Genomic DNA, 21,934 nt, shown 5'->3' on the forward strand with positions numbered 1-21,934 from the left:
ACTAGGATTAAGCAATGGAGTCATTTTTTGTGTGTGTTTTCTATCTGATCATATACTTAGTATTCTAATAATGGTATGAAAATGTTGATTCCTTAAAATTGAAGTATCTTTTTTTTAAGAACACATGATGTCATTTTCAGAAATATTATTTATATTTACACTGGTCTCAAATACTATATGCTTTGTAGAACAGTTGTTTACATCAGTTTTCTTTTTCAGTAGGTTACTCTATAAAACATTTTTAAAAACCTACATATTCTGAAAAGTCTTATAAATGAAGTGAACACTGTAACAAATAGGCTTGACAGAATGGCACAATATTCAAAATTAACTTTAGGCATTTTTCATAAACTATACAACATTTAGCTTCATATTATAGAAATTATTCATATGGAAATTTGCTTATATTTTTAAATCTTTTATGGGTAACTTCCTAAATCAGAAATTTGTTGCTCACTACTTTATACATGAAACCCTTAAAACACAATTCGCAGATGTCCAAAAGCTCACACCCTGCCTGGAGAAACAATTGCTAATATCCAAATATCAAACAGAGCATCCAGCTGATGTTTGTGATGCAGTGGTAGGTTAAAGATACTGAAGTTTAAAATCAGCTTAGAATAATCCCATATTGAGTATAAAATTATAGCCTGTCATCAGGAACAGGCTGACAGAGCCAGGTCCAGATGGGAGAGTGGCTGGGAAAAAAGCTGAGGCAGGTGGGAAAATGATGGGAACCTGACGGAAGACAGGACTACTCCCTCTGCTGGCAAGGTTCTCACCTGCTTGAATTTTTAACTAATGACTAGCTTTCCTTTAATTATTTAAGATATAACCAATAAATTATGTAAGGTGCTCCTTTTTCAGTTGGCTGTTCTGTGTTTGAGCATTTTCAGATTCATGGTATCCTATTTTTCACCAGATTAATTTCTCAGAGATATAAGGATCCAGTGTTTCACCAGGAGGTCCAATTATTTATCTTGTAATTTAATTGCAGCATAAGCAAATGTAGCATTGCTTTTAAAATATTAGGTCTTTAAAATTTTTAAATGCCTTTGATTTATGTTTTCTGTTATATACACTTTCTTGAAGAAAAAAATTTCATGGGCTACAGACTTCACAGTCTCTTTCTCAGGCTCTGCATAATGCCCCGTAATGAAATAATATAGAAATGAACCATATAAATCAACTATACAGGGAACAAGGAAACAGCATGTCACAGCAAAACAGCATAGATGTACAGCGCCAAACCTATCTGATAATCTAATGATCTGAGTTTACAGATATTATGTACTAATATGTAAGAAATTAAGAACTAATGTTTACACAAAAATTTTGTTAAATTTTACAGAAAAATTATTCAATATTTGATTTTCAATGTAAGTTAATAGCTGCAGCAAAAACATTTAGTAAAAATCTGTTCTAAGATTTTGGCCTACAACCAGAAGCTCCCAGAACAGGAGGGATCAGCTTTTTCACCCACTGTTCTCATCTGAATCCTGGCTTAAAAGCTATTCCAGCTCCCAGCTTTCCAGAAGGCTCCATCCCAGGAATCCCTGCCTGCCATTTGGTTTGCTGATTTTAATCTCTCAGGACTTTCTTACAGTGGCTCTGCTATGCTGAACTGGCACTTGCTTCTAGAAGTGAGTTATTATTAAACCTGTAGGTCAATTGTGGCACTAACAACTCTTTGGAAGCTTTCAGCCACACTGTACAATTTGCTAGTCTAATTAAATATTAATTCTAAGTGTTACATTTTGTGGCTAAGAGCTTTTATTTTCCATCATCAGCTTGGAAGAGAAAGAGGTTACAAGGCTAATTTAATCTCTCCCCCTGTCCTCCCCAACATTAAAGATTAACTGCATAGGGTGCGAAAACACTATTAAAGAAGCAGGAACTCTCTACATAGTAATAATAATGTGATTAATAGCAAAGGGCTAAAACATACCGTTAGGATATAATATATGACCTAGTACTTAAACAGCTTTAAATTACAATTAGTTACAAGCATGTTTTGTCTCAATATTAGGAAATAAGTATCACTCTCTTTTGAAGACAGTAATCTTTCTTTAAGGGAAGGTATGCATCCAAGTATATAAACAGGAATAATTCAAAACTTTTCATTTTCTCATAGGTATTTTTCAGAAACCTTGGAATACCAAAGGTAAAAAGCTTAGTAATTTTATTTGTAAAATTAATACAAAATTAAATAAAACTTTACGTCTTTTCTGTACACAAAAAAATGATGTAGTAGAGGATAGTCAATAAGAAAAATAATGTTAAAGATCTTTCCCCCTTTTTTCTTCTATCATGTTCAAGGAGACTGAACACAGAATCCTTCCCTGATTCTACTCCCAGAACAGTTGTGTCCATGCCTGGACACTGGGCATTATAAAGACTATGCAGTCCAGCAGCCAAAGATTCCATATGCCCAAACAGATGACTCAATCTCCATACTGTGATGAGACATTTCACTGTTTCTATCACTAGTATATTCAAAAATTTTGGCTCTAAATAGTACTTAAACAACCACCACCACTACAAGGAACTATAGTATGAATCACTGCATGAACCAAAACTTCATAAAGTAATTTTGGGAAAAGCAAAAAGATATTTAAAACCAAAATTATTTTTCATTTTATGTCTTATTGAACATGCTTTGGTTAGAATAATTATAATAAAAGGTTTCTAAATAGCTACTTTTTTCTCTTAAAGATGTACATGAACATTACTGCCAATTTTAAGTAGCCTGTCCTTATTTAATATGCATATTTACACTAAGACAAAATGGCACAGATACTGCTACTAATGATCTATATAGACAGAAACTGTTTACAGATACTTTGGAGTTTATCTGTGTAAAAACTTTCAAACATCCTTTACCAAGAAAGCAAATTAGATACATAATGCATACAAGCTAAGATTTGACTTAAAAAATTAATCAGATACTAGCATGTGCAAAATGAAACAGAGGAAAAAACCTGGAGCTATAAAAATTAATAAATTCCAGGCCTACAGTAGCAGAGTTGAAACACATTTGTATTATTTGTTATTGCAGAGAAAAACAGACTCTGTTTACAACCTAGAAGACTTGTATGAAGTTATTTTCAAAGACTGGAAATCAACAAATACGGTGTAGAATTAAAATGAGTTTAATATGATTCAGTTTATTTAAAAAAACTACCTCCTTTTAAATTTTTAAAAATGTTAACTTCTTGCCACCTATATCTGAACAGTCAAGAAGATATAGAAAAATTAAAGGTAGATTCTTAGTTAAAATATCTTGATTAGGAATTAATGAAAAATTGATACCTAGAATATCTTAATTTATCCTTTAGTAACTGATAGTCATGATCAAGATATTAAATCTAATTTTCATCCTTAAATAGTCTTAATGAACTGAATTTTAAAAGACCATTTAAGATATTATTCTCCTTAATAAAGTACATTTAAAAGGATCATTTAAAATAGATTAAGTTATATGACAGAAGGTGTTATGCTTTCTTCTAATGATGCTTATGTCAATAATTACATAAAAAATATTTTCCAAAATTTTATAGTTGTAAACTCACAAGAGTCTATTGTTCCTTCACCATGCAATTATTCTCAGTTCTTGTTTTAAGAATAAAAGATTTCACACTGAGAGAAATTCACAAGACCCCTGGAGTCCACATTTCATAATCCCACATTAGTGGTTAGTTCTAAAGCCATCCATTGCTTGACTTAGAGTTTAGATGCTAAAATATTCGGCATGAACACAAAAGTTCATGGATGCGAAAAGGTTTGTTCTGAATTTCTCTACATTAAAACATACTGTATCACTTACTTTAGAGGGTTCAAAGCTTTAATATATTAATATTATGGAAGATCGATTTGAAAATTTATCAATTAAAATAACACACTAAATAAAACCTCATTCAATTTTCAGGAGAAATATAGTAAGGGCCTTCCTGCTTTTCTTCAAGAAAATGAATTTTTCTTGGTATACGCTAACTAATGCTGATGACAGTTTTCTTCAGTGAGATAGCTGGGGAAAGATTCCACAGATCAAATTATTGGAAAATAGTGGTTATATGATAAAAACTGAGTAAGGCTATTACTGACCAAGTGCCAATGATGACAAATAAAAATATGTTATAGGCTAATTTCCAAAAATCTGTTCTGAATGAAATGAAATCTGTTCTGAATGAAAGAAAGTTTAAATAGTTTACCAACTAATGTTCTACAGGCAAATACATTAAATGCTGGCAAGAATAGGAATTATTGTAAAATGAGAAAATATTATTTCATATTTTATTGTCAGTAATAAGGAAATTTTCATTTTGCATTACTATAGTTAAGGAGAAGTTTATTAGCTTGTTTATATTTAAATATGCCTTAAAAGTGTAGATTATGACAGCTTGAATACATTAGCAATGATAAAAAGTAAATTTTCTTTTTGAAAGGAAAACTGTGAGAAAGGTATAGAAAAATAACCTTCCCTATTTTAATTACAACTCTAAGTGCTTCAATATTTTCTGACAAACAGTTTCAGGTAAAAGTGCTTTCAATCAGTAAAAAATACAAACCAAGAACAACTTGTCAGAGATTGTGTAAATAAAATTCATAAGCTAGGGGAAATTTATTTTCCTTTCAACTTGTCGATATAATCATAATAAGGCATGAAACTAAGTTTTTATTTCCCAAAAGAATAAATGTTACCATTTATTCTTAGGCAGAACTGTCACTGGGAATTGAAAATAAAATTAACTTAAAAGGCATAAAATATTTGTATAATTTGGAGGTGGATGACAAATTTTGCTAATAGTAAGCCAGTCCTCATTTAGACCAGAAAACGTTATAGATTCATATCTTGCTAGATATGGAAATTAAACAGTATCCTATTGGAACAGCTTCAAAGTTATCATTGTGCAAAAAATCTCATTAAAAAGTTTTGAAGGATGCACAAGCATTTGTGTTTCTGAGTACATGGGGGAAAAGCAGCAGAATATTCAATGCAACTGAAATATAACAACCTTTAATATGGAAATTAATACTTCAGTTTTTAAAAGTTGAAATATTATTCTCATACTTAAGATAATGGTCCATACTTCCTTAAAGAAGGAAGAATTTCAAGGTAGGGTTTTAGTTACTTTTCTTAGATGTAACCTTTTCTCTCTCCCTTTTTTTTTTTTTTTTTTTTTTTATCCACAACGACCTCCACTCGACAACAGAGTTTTGAACAGTTGAGTTGTGAGAATGTGAGCAGCTGCTGTTATTATAACTAAAGGTCTGTCTACTGCTTGAGTCTGAGAGACCACATGTTCGGCTGTCCTCTCATCTTGCCATCCTCACCAATTAACTATTAACATGGAGGGCTGTACACATGCTCTTGGGGGCTCTTTAACAGGCTTCTTGGCGAGTGGAACAACTACACAGCAGGGATCTGGGAACTGAGTAATGCTGGAGTATAGGGGAGCCGTCCGTAGTTCTGCTCCTTCTAATGACACTTTACTCCATAGTTCAGCATGTAACAAAGTCTGTATTTAACTTGGCCATTTTCACATACATTTTAAATACAGTGTCTTTGGGCAGATATTAAAACTATATTCTAGCAAGAGACAGTATGAGTAATATCACTGCTTCATGGAAAATTGTTTAAGACTATACATATATATGTTTTAAGACATTCATAATATATTCAATGAGTAATCTTAGTGTTTTCACCACACAGATATTTAGAATTTATTTTTATACATGTTTCAATGCATGCTTGTTATTTCCTATGCTGTGGTGAATATAATCTTTAACTCAAAGGAAATAAGATATTTCAAATTCAAAGTTGTGAGGAATGAAGACAAAATAGTTCAAATGCAAATGTAAAACAATTTTTTTCACTCTACTTGCAAAAGTCTTATAACAACAATAAGTTAAAGTCAGTTTTGAATCCATGTCATTATTTTCCCTATTTTAACTTTTCTCCCTCTTTGCAATTTCCTTAACTATGTGTTCCTTCTCTACAATGAAATTAAACATGGGAAGCATGCCAAAAGTACAATAAAGGGTAACTAATCATTACTGTACAAGTCTGACAGAATGCTAATAACTCAAGTAAGAACACCAATTGGTTGTTTTACCAATCTAAGAGAAATAGATAATTTATATACTTTCAATCTAGTGTTACTTTATATAATGTATTCAAATAAAGGTGTCACAATTCTATTATCTATAAATGTTTAAGTATATGACAGAATTTCCAGGGATATCACACTGTATTTCTCTTTCCTGCCAGAATCTACTTTACTATCAAATTCTAAGCTCAAGCATCCAAAATACCTATATATACTGGCTGCCCCATCCGTCCTCCCATTTACATTTGCTGGAAAAACTCCAGGAGGATGGGACCTTGTTTGTCTTGCTCACTATTATATCCCCATGGATGCCTGGAATAGTACTTGCAATAAATATTTGTTGATTGAATAAGCTAAATTATTCAATCACCATTTAAACCTTGACTTAGAGTCTGCAGGGATGGCACTGGTCATAGTGGAGAGGAGGCTGACGTATGTTAGAAAGAGTCATGTTACAACAAGGTGATGTTATTAAGATTTCAATGGCCATCTGACTTCATCCATGCTTCCTCACCTGTTAAACCTGTGAGAAGATCTTGTCAGCGTCTTTCACAAGCAGGGACAGAAAGCTGAAGGTTTCTATTACTTTGATGGACTCGTACACCTTAGTTTTATAGACTGATCTTTGTTCAAATTCTCAACTTTGGAGGCCTGTGTAAGTCATAATCATGCATTATTAACATATAATGTGCCTAGCATGTGCCAGCACTGGTATTGCTAATTCTCCAAATTTTTACAGATGAAGCTGAGGCTGAGGAGGTTGGGACTTGACTGAGACCTTGTAACTAACTGGGTCTATCTCCTTCCAAAAGCCCAGGCTCTTTCTATCATCCAGTGCTACTTTGACACAGTCTGTTTCTTTACTTTGACCCTACTTTAGTACTTCCACTGAATAAGCAGGATAGTATGGTGGTTAAGAGTATGGTAACTGGAGGGGAACTGCTTAGGTCTAAATCCTGCCACTCAACTAGCTGTGTGATCTTGGAAAAGTCACTTAAATTTTCTGTCCTTTCTTTTCTTATCTGTAAAATGGAAATGATAGCACCAACAATATAGGGTTATTATAAGTATCACATGAGTTCATTAATATTAACTGCAACTGGCCTGTAGAAATCACCATGTAAACTTTTATGAAATAAACTCACAGTCCCCTGGTTCTGTGTATGCATATATCTTTGATTAACTTTGTAAACTTACTGCTTCCAGTTCTTATTTGCTCTCCATAGCCTACACATTGTGATTTTCCTTGCCAGTCCTTAAGAGCTTTAAGAGTTTTATCTCCTATTTATATCATGACTGATTTAAGGAAACTGTTAAGTTTTACATTTTTGTAAATATTTTGATAAAAAAATGTAGTTGGGTGTCATGTTCAAAGAGCAAGGGAATAATTTTATATATATATAAATTTCAACTGATATTAGGGTCAGAAGACTATTATATGATAGCTAGGCAAAACTGTCTCAGGGAGAGACTACGGTATACTCATCACCAAAGTCTGACCTTATGTTTCTTTACTTCCATTTCAAAATAGTGTTTTTACTGGTATTTTAAAAAGTATAAACTTTATCTCTTTCAGTTATAAAAGGATACCAAATTTCAAACATTGCTTATTGTTCAGACATGCAGTTTACCTTATCATCTCAATCATTATTTAATCAATAGTGCACATAGGATGATTTGAGGTCTTCTGATAGTATTACTGCTGTTCCCTTTTACACAAAGGCTAGAGGAATCACTGTCACAAACATTCACAATAGGTTTGGAAACTCTAAACAATAATGATGATCACTTCCAAAATTTAGAAAAAAATTTTTTCTTTTCTTTTTTGCCTAAGTACCTTTAGAATAAATAGAAAAATTATAAATACACATATATTTATTTCATAATTGTTTTAGATCTTACATTTAAGTCTTTGATTCATTCTGAGTTAATTTTTGTATATGGTGTGAGGTCAGGGTCCAAACTTCATTCTTTTGCATGTGGCTATCTAGTTATCCCATGTCATTTGTTAAAGGCTATTCTTTTCCCATTGAATGGTCTTAGCATCCTTTTTGAAAATTGGTTGACATAGATGTATAGGTTTATTTCTGGACTCTCAATTCTACTTCGTTGATTTATATGTTTGTTCTTATTCAGGTACTACATTCCTTGGAAAACTCTAAATTTCAATTATTTGTGATATTTCTGTTAATTTAATTAAATGCAAAGTTCTCATAGACCTTTGGAGTGTCACCAAGCATAGTTCTTTTTTCTTTGATTTGCTTGAGTATGTCATTTAAGTTCATACCTCAGCTGTAAAACAGAGATAATGCTTTATGTGTCCAAAGACAGGAGCCTAGCTTAGATGAGCCCTTCAAGTCCTTTCTAGCTCTAAGAGTCAAGATTCGAGATTTACAAATTTTGAGAGAATGAGTTCCAGAAAAAAAATCTGTTACATATTCTAGTAGAGTTTTCCCATAATATGGTACTGGAATCTGATTTTCTGGGTTCAAATTATGGTTTCTCAAGTATTTAACCTTGTTCTAATTTAATTTCTCTGTACCTCAGTTTCTTAATATGTAAAATAGAGGCAATAATAGTATTTACATAAAAACTCTGTAAGAACTGTCAGGTCTCAACTTAAAGTGTTTTTTATTCGCTAGCTGCTCTCATTATTGTTATGAGTGCTATTTCTTAGAGAAGTAAAATAAAACTCAAAACTTCTCTGCTGTAATTCATTCCAAATCAAAGCATCTTAGTATATACATTAGAAAAAATGATTTCAGTGATTTAGTTATTTTGACTTTCACATTCCATCCATTGTAGATATCTTATTTCTACTATCATGTCATAGTAAAAAAAAAATGTATAGATATATATAGATATAGACACATACATACTGTGGAAATAATCCCAAACTTTCCCTTTGAACGCTCTTAAGAAAAAGGGTGGGGAGTGGGGGAGGGTATAGCTTAGTGGTAAAGTGCATGCCCGGCATGCACAAGGTCCTGGGTTTAATTCCCAGTACCTCCATTGAAATAAATAAATAAACCAAATTACACCCCACCAAAAAAAATTAAAAAAAAAAAGAAAAGGGGTGGGGAGTGATTACAATGGGAGTTCAGGATTTGCAGATACTCAGTACTATATTTAAAAAACAGATAAACAGCAAGGTCCTACTGTATAGCACAGGGAACTATGTTTAATATCTTACAATAGCTTATAATGAAAAAGCATATGAAAAGGAATATATACATGTGTATAAAGATCTATGTATAATTGAATCACTATGCTGTACACCAGAAATTAACACAATATTGTAAACTGATTATACTTCAATTAAAAAAAAAAAGGACTTTTTTGAACTGATGAGGAAATCTTACAAAGACCCCTCTTTTTGTTTGGAAAGACTGGTCTCTTTTTCTGAGAGTGTAGCTTGAAGAGGAATATACACAGAAACAGGGAGGGAAGAAGGGAATTAGTCCTACTAAGATTAGCATTTTTTTTTCAATTTTTTTTTCCTGTGGTAACATACATGTAATGTAAAACTTAACATTTTAACCATTTTTAACTGTACAGTTGAGTGGTATTAAATACCTTCATAATGTTGCACTACCATCACCACCACTAGCCTTCTCCGGAACACTTTTCATCTTGTAAAACTGCAACTCTGTACTGATTAAACAATAACTCCTCATTCTCTCCTCCACCCAGCCCCTGGTAACCACCATTCTACTTTCTGTCTCAATGACTTTGACTACTCTAAGTACGCCATATAAGTGGATTCACAGTATTTGTCTTTTCGTGATTGACTTATTTCACTTAGCACAACGTCCTCAAGATTTATCCCTCCTGTAGCATGTGTCAGAACTTCCTTCTTTTTTAAGGCTGAACTGAATCCCATTGTATGTATTTGCTACATTTTGCTTATTTGTTAATCTGTCAATGAACAGTCAGGTTGCTTTCACATTTTAGCTGTTGTTAATAATACTGCTATGAACATGGGTATAAAAATATCTCTTCAAGATCTATCAGCTTTATGATCAACGAAAAGATACCACAGTAAAATCAACCTCACATCACAATGATACTAGCTTCACAATACATCAAAGAAAAAAACAATAAAATGAGTAAGGGTGAAATCATCATATACTCATTGAATGTTAAAACCACAAATACGCAAGAATTGAATAATCTAATCTAAAAGACATCTTGCTGTTCTGGCATTTCAAGCATCTGAATTCTCTTTTATCCAAATGGCACATGAAAATAATTCATCAGATTAATAAAGCATTTATATATTGCTCTTTAGTATGAGTCACTAGTCGGGGAAAAATAGTTCTGAGGAGCTCTTACCTGGATAAGGTGTGTTGGCATTGTGATGATACAGGCTGAAAGAGAGGCTCGCAGAAGACCACGGAGAACAAAGAGGAACTTTGTAAGACCATGACTGTTGTCACTGTTTTCTGTACAGCAAATGTCATCTCCCCACAAAGGTGAACCCAGACTCTGGATTCCTATTCTTAAAATGTTTTTCTGTTTTTTCTAAAGGAAAGTGAGAGAGAGGAAAAGTCCGTCAAGTTTTATTGAAAACAGGATACCTCTCTTACTTTTATCTGCCCATTCTTATTTTTATTCAAAACAGATCAGGGAGATAATGTCAACAGATGTGGTAAAAAAGCTTTACATAATAAGACAATATAAAGGAAATCTTTTAGATCACCAGAGTATAAAAAAAATGGCACAACTGCTTTGTTGTTGTTATTGTTGTTTTTAATTTTGGAAAATTTGAAGAGTATCACTAGCCTCAAGCTTTTTTTTGTTTTGTTTTCACAATCTTTTTCATCATTTTTAAATTTTAACAGTGACTGCTCTAAGAATTATATTTTGAGTCAATTAAAGTAATATATAACAAATCATGGGTAATAAAAAAGAGAATCTAAACTAGAATGCTTACAAACCATTACAAAATTCTATCTTTCAATAAAGGACAAAGTGCTCGATATTTCTTAGATAAATTCTATCATATCCACTGCCTACTATTTTGTTTGAGAAAAGTCTAAAAATGTATGTTTTGGGGTTTTACATTTTACACTTGCCTTTATTTTTTTCTTCTTGAAGCTGTTTTAAAATAATAATTTCTTTTTAAGGAGAATTTATTGACAAAAGGTTAAAGAATGAATAAAACATTGAAATGTTAGAAGAGGAAAACCTAAAGGAACAGTAGCTATTAAGATAGGTAAGATAGAGACTCACAGTCTGCTCTGTGCAAGTAAGTAGATGTATAATTCTGGGCAAAACACATACATTTCTTAGGCCTTAGTTTACTCATCTCTAAAATAAAAAGTGATTTAGAATAGAACATTGCTCTATGAGATCATATAATTTTCAAATATGTAAAGTGATACAATGGCCTGGAATGAAACTATAAGAATGAGATTAAAAAAAGAAGAATTTGGTCTAAGAACATTTGAGAAAAACTTCCTCACTCCAAGGACCTGAAGCACAATGACACTAACAAGGCAGTTGGTCCAATTTTCTTTGCTGGCTGCATTGAGGTTATAACAGACAACCACCTAAGATACCATATGTTGTGATCCTCTACAGTCTATAAAAATTGTTTTCTTTTTATCCTGCATTACTTGAGTAAAATGAAGTACTAAGATGCATCATAGTACATGTTAGAAAATAAGTTTCTAATGAATTCTTGTAAGGTATCTGTGAGAGATCATAAGTTATTCATTTTTCTCTATTACTTAGAAACTCAGAATTTAAACAAAATGGTAAGACTAAAATTCATTTTGCCATCCCTAAATGTGTTATCTCATGAACTGTAGCTTAAGTTAGATTCCTAACAGAGAGAACAGTCTGGAAAAAGAGAGAGACAAAATTTCCCCCCAAAATCTAGATATCAGAATAAAATCTAATGGTAAAAGAAGAGCAGTGTCATATTGTTTACCTTGCTAACATTTCAGAAACTACAGATCAGCTGTATTTTAACCACAGTCACCACTGTCTACTACTGTGGTATCAAAAAGTGCCTGCTACAAGTTTATAACAAAAATGCTGTTAGGTGCAGACACAGGAGAACCACAGTTTAGTGACTTTGACAGTTACACTGATACACACATTTGCAAAGAATGAAAATATTAAGTCAAAGAATGAATAAGTGGTAAGAATTTAAGTGAAGTAGGTGCACAGCACATCAGAACATAATTGAGCATAATACTTCTACACAGAAGATACATTTCCGTATTTTAAAATATGATAGCATTGCAAAAACAAAGACTGAGTCATGCATTTCCTGTATTGTTTGAGGCATATAATTCCTTTGCTACACTGTATAACCAGGGGGCAGGCATACTATGAGGCATAATAAAATTTAAAAAATTAACTTTTGCTGATAGCTGAACAGTAAATAAATAAATTTATTTCTATGAGATCTAAAATATTTAATCTAGTACTTTAAGTAAAATCAATGTTCAAACTTCATTTATTATATATTTCTTAGATATCTGAGTCAAAAATTAAAAACAAATGAAATTATGACAGAAGTTTATAAATGTCTCCTTTCCAAATATCTTTACAGATGAGCTACAATACTTTACTTACTACCAATATTAATTATATGGTAGTATATAATATTCTGTGTCTTATAATCTATCTATATTTGTTGCCACCAGCTAGTTTAGTTTAGTAGAAAATGTAGTGATAGAGAAAGTAAGATGAAAATATCCTTTTAAAAAGGAGGATTTATTTCAGTGTCAGAATATTATTTTGATTCAGGAATACTATTTTTTGAAGTAGCTTGTTAGATGCATTTTTGTGGCTTCTGGAAATCATTTAAAGTTTCTGAGACAGATGTAAAAGCTAGATAATTTAGCCAGTGATATAATCCATAATTTAAGATTATGGAAGTTCATTAACAATATTTTAGTCCTTATAAAATTAGAAATATATATTTATAACAGCTTATTGGTATATTTTAATTAAATTTTTATTTTTAGCCTTCTTGGTATTCATGATAAAAATGCCTATCTCAAACCTGTTTAAACTTAATGAAAGTCAGTAGGTATAGAACCTCTGGTTCAGAGACCCAAACCAGCTCCCATTTGTTGTCTGTCAATATTCATGAAATAAAATTTTTCCAGTAAAATTGTTTACTGAAAATGGTGTTGATTCACACTCAAATAAACAACTAAGAAAACAAATCTTTCATTCTATTCCAATAATAGCTTACTTTTCAAAGGTTCTTTGGATGTGTGTGTATATGTGTATGTACATATAGATATACATGTAAGTATGAGTGTATCTCTCTGCTATTGCCTTTGCTTTTCTTGCATTTAGAAAATTTCTTGCTCTTAAAAGATGTGCCATCATCCTGCAAGAGCAGCAGCTCTGCACACTGTACTATAGGAACTGTTATGACATGCCTGTTTCCATAGTTACCAGAGCGAGTAGGGAGAGGTGTCTGTCAGGGACCAATTTACCTCTCCAGACGGGCACTGCCACCAAAGAGAAGACATGGTGCCCATAAATCTTAGCTAGGACCAAAAATGGAGCAACAATGAGCAAAATAAAATTGTATTAAATACCATGGGCCATCACAAAAACTGTAACATGGATGAAAAGCCATCTGTAAATGAATCTCTGTGCTTTGCCAAACACACATAAGTATTCTCAACCTGCTATTAACCTGTGATCAAAATAAATTTTAAAAGTATTTATTTTTCCATGGACAAAGTGTTAAATATAGTGACAAAGTTTATAAGAATATTTAAAAATCTATGCTATGAATTAAAAGCAAGTGTAGTTGATAATGCCAAAACCAAGACTTTTGGCTTCTTTGTCTCCTTCAATGAAAACAATGGTGCTCTGGAAATAATTCTGCTAAAATAATATAAAGGAAATACAAATCTTCTAGCAGCTTTAGCAATTAAAATCACCAAGGAAGAATTGTGAAAGGCATGCTATCTAGAAATAAAATTTCCCTCATTTTAAGTTAAACTAACCAGAACATTTTAATCCAGAGAAAGTTTTTTAAAAAAGAGTGACAGAGAAATGGTTATTATAAAATATTTTAATATAGCAAATAAAAATGCATCTTTTATTCAATGAGATAATTCAAAGCATAATATAGTAAATAAAATCTTGAAAATAATTCTTACTCATAAGATAATTTAAGATTAAGGCCTGAATGACAGAAATATAAAAAATTTAGATAGGAAAGTACAAGTCCTGCAGATTTAATGGTAAGTTTCAAACTGTGGCTATTAATTCTGGGTACTACAAATACATATTTAAAAATAATTAATGTTGACAGTGTATATGAACATCTTATGTGCATCCACTGAGAACTTAGCTAAAATTCTAAATACACAGTTAAACTAAGGCTGCCTTGCTCTGCTTATTTGTATCTTCTCTGCTTAGAAACAGCTTGTTCACTGTTGATTATTCTAAGACCTTCTGGGTCTACCTCTAGAGGGTTTGGAAACAACATTACATACATGATTATAAAAAGGTTTTGAAGGTACTCAATACCTGGGGATTGGATCCATCAAATCCTTCCTCATAAATGATGTTCTGGATAAACTGAAGCAGCTTTAGGTAGCCATGGGTCAAAGAACTGTTGATAAGAAGTGGTTTGAATACATAAATGGGCTTATTACACAGGAAATACAAGTTGTAAGCTAAAACATTAAATAAATAGTTAAAAGGTATATATTCATGAGATTACTTAAATGTAAGATGAGCCAAACAGTATAAATAATTTTTAAAATAAAAAGTCAATACATCCAGGGAATAACTTGCAATGCCCTATATTAACTAGCTCAGTGTTCTTGACATCATGGGAAGATAAAAATCTGTGGAGACTGAGATGACTTAATTATGTCAGGCTTAGTTACCTCCAAGAAAATTAATGATTTAATGAAAACCTAAAAGATGAAGCCACCATAGCTTTTCAGGAGTAATCATAGATAATTAACACACAGTTAATAAACTGCTGTGCCAAGTACACCTGAATCAATGTCCTGATCACCTGAGCTCATCTTCCATCAAAGTTTTAATTTTCTCAGAACGAATCGCTAAAATAATAGTAATTCAAAAACTCAAAAACATGATGTTTTAAGACAAATGAAGGGAAGTGAGTATAAGCTCCACTTTTGTCTGTAAAAAAGACAAGAAAACAAATACATGAATTTAAGAAGATAAACTTATTTCCCACATGACTATAAGCATTAATATTACTATTTTAAAGTATTTTATAAACACTATGAAACATCTCAGCAAAAATTTAGTAAGAGTGAAGAAAATCATTAACTGAGTTTAAGATTCTTCATAATGGACAATCTGTGTGCTATGTCTGACCATTAAACGCCATGATGATGAAATTCTGGAGCACAGCAATTTCATAGACACTGAAGTGCCTAATACTGCAAAAAGCTGTGGATGACCTTAAAAATAAAAAAGTATTTGGTTTACTGTGACCCTAAGTAAAGGGATCATATAGGCAGAAGAAGTGTCTGTCCTAAGGAAAGAAGGAAATATAACTTGAAGCATTCATATAACATTAAAGGATATAAGAAGTTAGGAAGTGCAGCAAACTGCTTAAATCAATGCATGCAAAATCAATGGTAAGTGGTTCAGAAAAAATACATGCACATCTCTGTAAACATCTTATTGAACAGTCTCACTTAGCCCAAAAGCACCTCTCTATCAAAAACAAAAAAGAAAACCAAGAGAAAAGAATGTGTTCTGTGCAAAACAGGTATTGCTCCAATTGAAAGATCTGGTAGTACAGTTATTTCTCACATGCTTATTTCTCCATTTTCAATGAAAATACAATGAATTACACAGACCCATTTTTCTACTTTCCTGAGTAAGGAAATGTGTCTATAAATAATTATATTCCATAAGGACAAAGATGTGACTATTTTGTATCTTACCATGTATTTGTCCTGGCTAGCTCAACTTTCAGAATACAGAGTTGCTGTTTGAACACAGCAGATTGAATTCCTATTTGGGTCAATTAGCTTTGCACAGGAGCTAAAATCTGCTCCAAGGTCCCAGATTATGAAATGAATTCCAGCCAACCATTTGACGAATGTCACTATGGGTTAAAGGAGGGTGGATCAAAAACATATCCACTGCATCTTAATCCACCAATAATGAATTTACCTAAGACCATTATTATCTCATATATGCAAAAAGTTTCTCAAGCATTTTCCCTCTGCACAAAATTGTTCAATAACAAAATCTGCATTAAGTACTTGGTAGTAAATCTGTTTTCTAGAAGCACATTACTAAATACCACATACATAAATTACTTCTTAATTTTTTAGTTGCCACCATTTAACCAACCGACATGACCTGTTATTTATTTCAACTTCTCACAGCCTAAGATAACTATAGTAGATCTAAGACTCTCTTCAAAGTTTTGGGGCAGCGGAGGGGGGAGGGTTCTTTTGAATTGTAAAAACAAAAAGCCAAATACATTTTAGTCTCTTTCCTTATTTCACATTGACATAAACAATCCAATCACTAACAGTGATTAGAACTTTATAACAAAATAAATTTCTCCAAACTAGTTAGATTTCTAGGGAAGTAAGTATTTTGATGACAAAATAAATGGGAAAAATCAATACACTTAGGTATATTAATTGAGAATGTTCATTTTTTGATACATGGAATTAGAACTTTAAAAACTGAACTAGTTTATATGGTATTAATATTAAAATACTAAGTATTGTTAATTTCTATGAGATACATTCCTTGTCAGCAATATTTATAGTAATTTTTTTTTGCTGAAAATAAATATCTTATCACCTAAAAATTTTAAAATTAACTCCCTTTAATTTTGAGGATGTTGTCTTTTGTTTGTTCAGCAGTCTAGTAACTCATAAACAGGAGTTGTCAAGAAGGAAACCAAGTTACAAATATGACCTGGCTTCCTCATTAATGTTTCCAAACATTTAACAAAGGTTAGGTTATCATAGTGCTTACAACATATCCCAAAGGCAGCGCATTTCAAATCATGTATACTATTTTTGTTGGTTTTCTTAATTTTCAACAACTTTTATAGTAAAATGATCTATCTTGAGATTCCACAAAGTACTTAAAACTATGACAGTACAAAGAATATAAAAATGATTATTATATATATTATAACTTAAATTTTTACCTTTAAAATACGAAGCATTTAAAATTTTCTTTGGTTAAAAAAATTGAATTGTCCAAGGACATTATTCATGTGTCTGCTATTATATTACACGTTGTTTGACAGGAATTAATTTCTTTATATTAATATACATATATGAATAAAAGGGGCCCAGTCACCCAATATAAATCTATATTCTGATGATCAAGTTTAACATTTTTTAAAAAGTTGATAGAAAAAAACCACCAAGACTTTCATGCCTATAAATATCCCTCCTCCCCTGATTTTCAGTAAGACGTCAATAGATACTTGCATTAGAGAACATTAATTTATATCAACAAGTGGCACTGGTTTTCCTGTGAAAGGTAATTTTGTATTCAATCTCATTAAGAAATATTTTAAAAATTACTGTAAGAAAAAGAACTAGATGTAGTATATCTAGAAAAGAAATCAAGTAGATAATAAACAAAAGATAATTATTTTGCAGTTTCTCAAACAATGAACAAAGGAATAACTATAAAAGTCTTAAAGTGATCAAAGAATAAATGTAACAACAACAACAAAAAAGCTTAGGTAACAGGAGACAAGATCTTATTTGTGAAAAAAATAAATTACAGAAATAAAATTAGTGTATGTAAAGTTAACTAGTTGATAAGTAAAAAGTTTACTCATAGATAATAAGCTCTTGAGTTTGTTTCTAACAAAACTACTTAATTTTAATTATATCAATTGGTAAAGTGGCACATAATAAATACTCAAAACTGTTTGCTTCACTGTCATAACATTTGATCTAAATTACGGTAACTTTGTCAGGTAAGCATAGTCATTCTCTCCATATTATGGTTGGGAAAATTAAGAACCATTAGAGACTAAGTGATTTGCCCATGGCTGTACAACAATTAAGCGACAGAGTGGCACCTAAAATTCAAGTTATCTAAAACTTCAAGTTACCTCTTTTTTGGTTAAACTTAAGATAAAGCCTCAAAGTGAGATCTATATTCAATGAAAAGTCTGTGGATTCAGATACCTTAATGTGGTTCAGATGAGATTTGAACATGGCTCCATTCAATATAGTCAGAGTATTCAGATGTATAGTTTTAGGAAGGTATTTTTCTTTCAGTTGCACTGGTGAGAACTTCACCTATAGGCCTCACTTGCATTAATTTGATACATGATTTATAAAAAAAAAATTTCAATATTGAAAAGCACAGACTTCTAAATAAACCAATTAGATACCAGTATAGCAGAGTGGAAAGTATGCTCAAGATCTGGGTTCTCGTTCTATTTGTACCAACAACTGTAGCAAAATGTGTGATTTGAGGCAAATTCTCTAATTTTTCTGCTCTGGGCTTCAAAATTTTCTCATTTGTAAACTGAAGGAGCTGCACTAGCTGTACTAGACCTCTGATGTCCATTCTGACTTAAAATTATATGAGTCAAGAATGATTTTTCTTGTATGACTGGGACATTGTGCTGTAACTGACACACTGCAACTAACTGTAATTCAATTAAAAATGATTTTTTTTTAAGAATGATGTTTCTCATTAAAATGATTCACTGCAAGGTCTTTAAAAATAAGAACTTTCGGTGCATTTAAGTATTGATTTAACTACTTGTTTGGAAGAGAAACTGTTTTCACTACCAATCAGGATTAATTTAAACTAAAGATGAAGCATTTTTGACATTATGCAAATCACTGAGAAAATACGATTTGTATCATCTAAAATCTATTTACACATATATCTGAGATATTTATCTATGACAAAGAGTGAAATATACTCATAAGGCAGTAGGCACAATATTAAATGTCTCAACTAACTGCATAAAATAGTTTGCTAAGCTAAAGTTATATTAGCATATAATTTGCATGTGACTATAAAGACTGTGAAGTCGATTCACAAGTAATTTTCAAGTTAAAAATCACATTATTATTACCCTGAAGAATGTCATCTATTGATTTTTCTTTTCTGATGCTTTTTGCCTAACAGCATTGAGTTTGATTCTTTTCACCATGGATACTCAACTAAGAGAAGAACATATAGGGATTATGAATATATTAGGGGCGCCATGGAGGGCTATGACCAGCACAAATCTCTGGACCACAGCTGGGAAAGCACTAAGAACATGAGGATGCAAGAATTGCATGTATCCACAAAACAATCTGACAGGAACCCTGTTGAGAGAGGTTATGATCTTTGATGAAAAATAATTCAATTCAATGTTATTCTGACTTCCTTTAATTACTGATGTAAATAAGTCATTAGATTATGCCTTCTAGTACCCATATTATTGCTGTCACCTATCCAACTCTGGGTCATTACTGGTCTTTCAAACATCTTGGCCTTTCAATTCTTAACATCATCTCTTCCAACAATCTTGTCTCCATCCTACCTACAAGTGCTCACTCCTATGGTCATATCTTAGACCTTGTCATGATCAATAACTGCTATCCTTGTACAATCTCAATTCATACACTTGCCTCCCCACAACCACCACTTTCTACCTTTTTACCCAGAGTCCTGTTTAACCAGAATAGTTTTGCTGAGCAAGTGAGACAAAGCAACAGAAAGGCAAGGAAGCAGAGATAAGAACTGACCAGGGATCAATTGACCAGGGATGGCTAGTGAGTTGAAAGTGTAATAAGTCAGGTGAGTGAGAGATGGCAGGCTTTGGTACGGAGGTCCTAGTGGAGTCAAATGCTCCTATATAGGTTCTTGCATAGCTTCTTTATTTTATGTATGGTAGTTTCTACCTTTTAACTCCCTACCCTATCTTGCCTACCCCTATTCCCTCTGCCCACTGGTAATCACTAGTTTGTTCTCTATATCTGTGAATCTGTTTCTGTTTTGTTATGTTCATTCATCTGTTTTATTTTTAGACTTTACAGATGAGTGATAATACACAATATATAATGTATTTGTCTTTCTCTGACTTATTTCACTAAGCATAATACCCTCCAGGTCCATCCATGTTGCAAATGGCAAAATTTCATTCTTTTTTATGGCTGAGTAATATGTCACTGTGTATATATACCACATCTTTATTCATTCATTTGTTGTTAGACACTTAGATTGATTTCATATCTTAGCTATTTTGTAAATAAGGCTGCTATGAAGATTGGGGTGCATGTATCTTTTTGAATTAGTGTTTTTGTTTACTAAGTCTTTTAAAACACTTTCAGAAGTGAGCTAAATAATGTGGGAGGCACAGGGAATATGGCCACTGTTCATTCATGGGCCTATATTTAAGGAGAAATTGAATTCCAAACGTGTTTTTTCACCAAAGAAAGGGATAGGGAAAAGAAAGCTGACTGTCTAGGTTAAAAGTATTTGCTCAGATAATTATATTTTTTCCCAAAGGAGAAATAAATGCTATGATGGCAACAATGGTACTGTACACTCTAACTTTTGATATCCTTTCCTAGAGCTGTTTTAACAATATACACTTGTACAATTAACATGAGTGATTTGTTTCTCCACACTATCTTTAGTGCATGGCATTATCATTTTAAATAGTTGATAGTTGAAAAATGGTACCTCTTTGTTTTTTGTTTACATTTCTTTGATTACTAGTTAGGCTTATTGGCTATTTCTGTATCTACTTTTGAGAACATCCTCTTGGTATCTTTTGCCCATTTTATATTAGGATGCAACTTGTTCTTACCAATTTTAAACATGGTCTTAATTTACTAAATATTTATATATTTTTATACACTTATAAAGTATATTGCTATATATTTATATAGATATAAAGTAAATATAAAATATATTTTACATATAATATTTACAGGTAAAGATATATATACTATATATATACATTTATATATACACACACATTTATATTTCTTAATTTTTTGTTAAAAATTTTGAAATAATCTCAAATTTATAGAAAAGTTACAGATACAGAACAAAAACCTCTTTTTCCCTGTTTCACGAGACAATAAGTTGCTCACATGATGACCTATCACTTCTTAATAATTTAGGGTATGATTCCTACAAACAAGAGCATTGTCCTACATAACGATAATATAACCATCTGACTTAGGATATTGCTATAATTAGGAAACTGATACTATCATCTAATCTTCAGACACCATTCAAGTTTTACCACTTGTCCTAGTATCATCCTTTATAGCAAAAGGACTGTGTTCAGAATCATATGCTGCAGTCAGTTGTCATGTCTCATTTCAGTCTGCTTGAATCTGCAACTTCCTCAGATTTTCCTTGACTTTTATGGTCCTGACACGTGAGAATCACAGGCCAACTATTGGATAGAATATTTCCAATCTGAGTTTATCTGATGTTTCCTCATGATTAGGTTTAAATTATTTTTATATATTTGGTAGGAATACTGCAGAAGTGTTGCTCAATTATTTTCATTGCATGCTATCAGGTGATACACAATTTCAACTTGCCCCATTACTGGTGATACTAACTTGATTAAGTTGATGTCTGCTCGGCTTTTCCATCATAAATTCATACTTTCCCCTTTGTAGTAGTAAGTATTTTGTGCGGAGGTGCTTTGAGGCTATGTAAATATCTTGTTCCTCAATAACTTATTTATTCATTCATTTGTATCAGCAAGTATGCATGGCTTCTTACTTTCTTAAATGGATTATAATCCATTACTATATTTATTTATTTTGATGCTCCAATTGTCTCTTATTTGGCCAGTGGGAGTTTCTTTG

General features: G+C 31.9%; 1 protein-coding gene across 1 annotated transcript in view; it reads right to left on the reverse strand.

Annotated features, from left to right (window-relative positions):
• ELP4 (elongator acetyltransferase complex subunit 4) overlaps nucleotides 1-21,934 on the reverse strand; it is a 209,652-nt gene that overhangs the window by 120,658 nt on the left and 67,060 nt on the right. The window contains exons 6-7 of the mRNA XM_045523771.2: nucleotides 14,631-14,715; nucleotides 10,446-10,634 (exon numbers count right to left, since the gene is read on the reverse strand). Coding sequence (XP_045379727.1) covers nucleotides 10,446-10,634; nucleotides 14,631-14,715 — 274 coding nt within the window. The remainder of the gene's footprint in view (nucleotides 1-10,445; nucleotides 10,635-14,630; nucleotides 14,716-21,934) is intronic.

Source organism: Camelus bactrianus, chromosome 10 (assembly GCF_048773025.1).
Source record: "Camelus bactrianus isolate YW-2024 breed Bactrian camel chromosome 10, ASM4877302v1, whole genome shotgun sequence".
Taxonomy (NCBI): Eukaryota; Metazoa; Chordata; class Mammalia; order Artiodactyla; family Camelidae; genus Camelus; species Camelus bactrianus.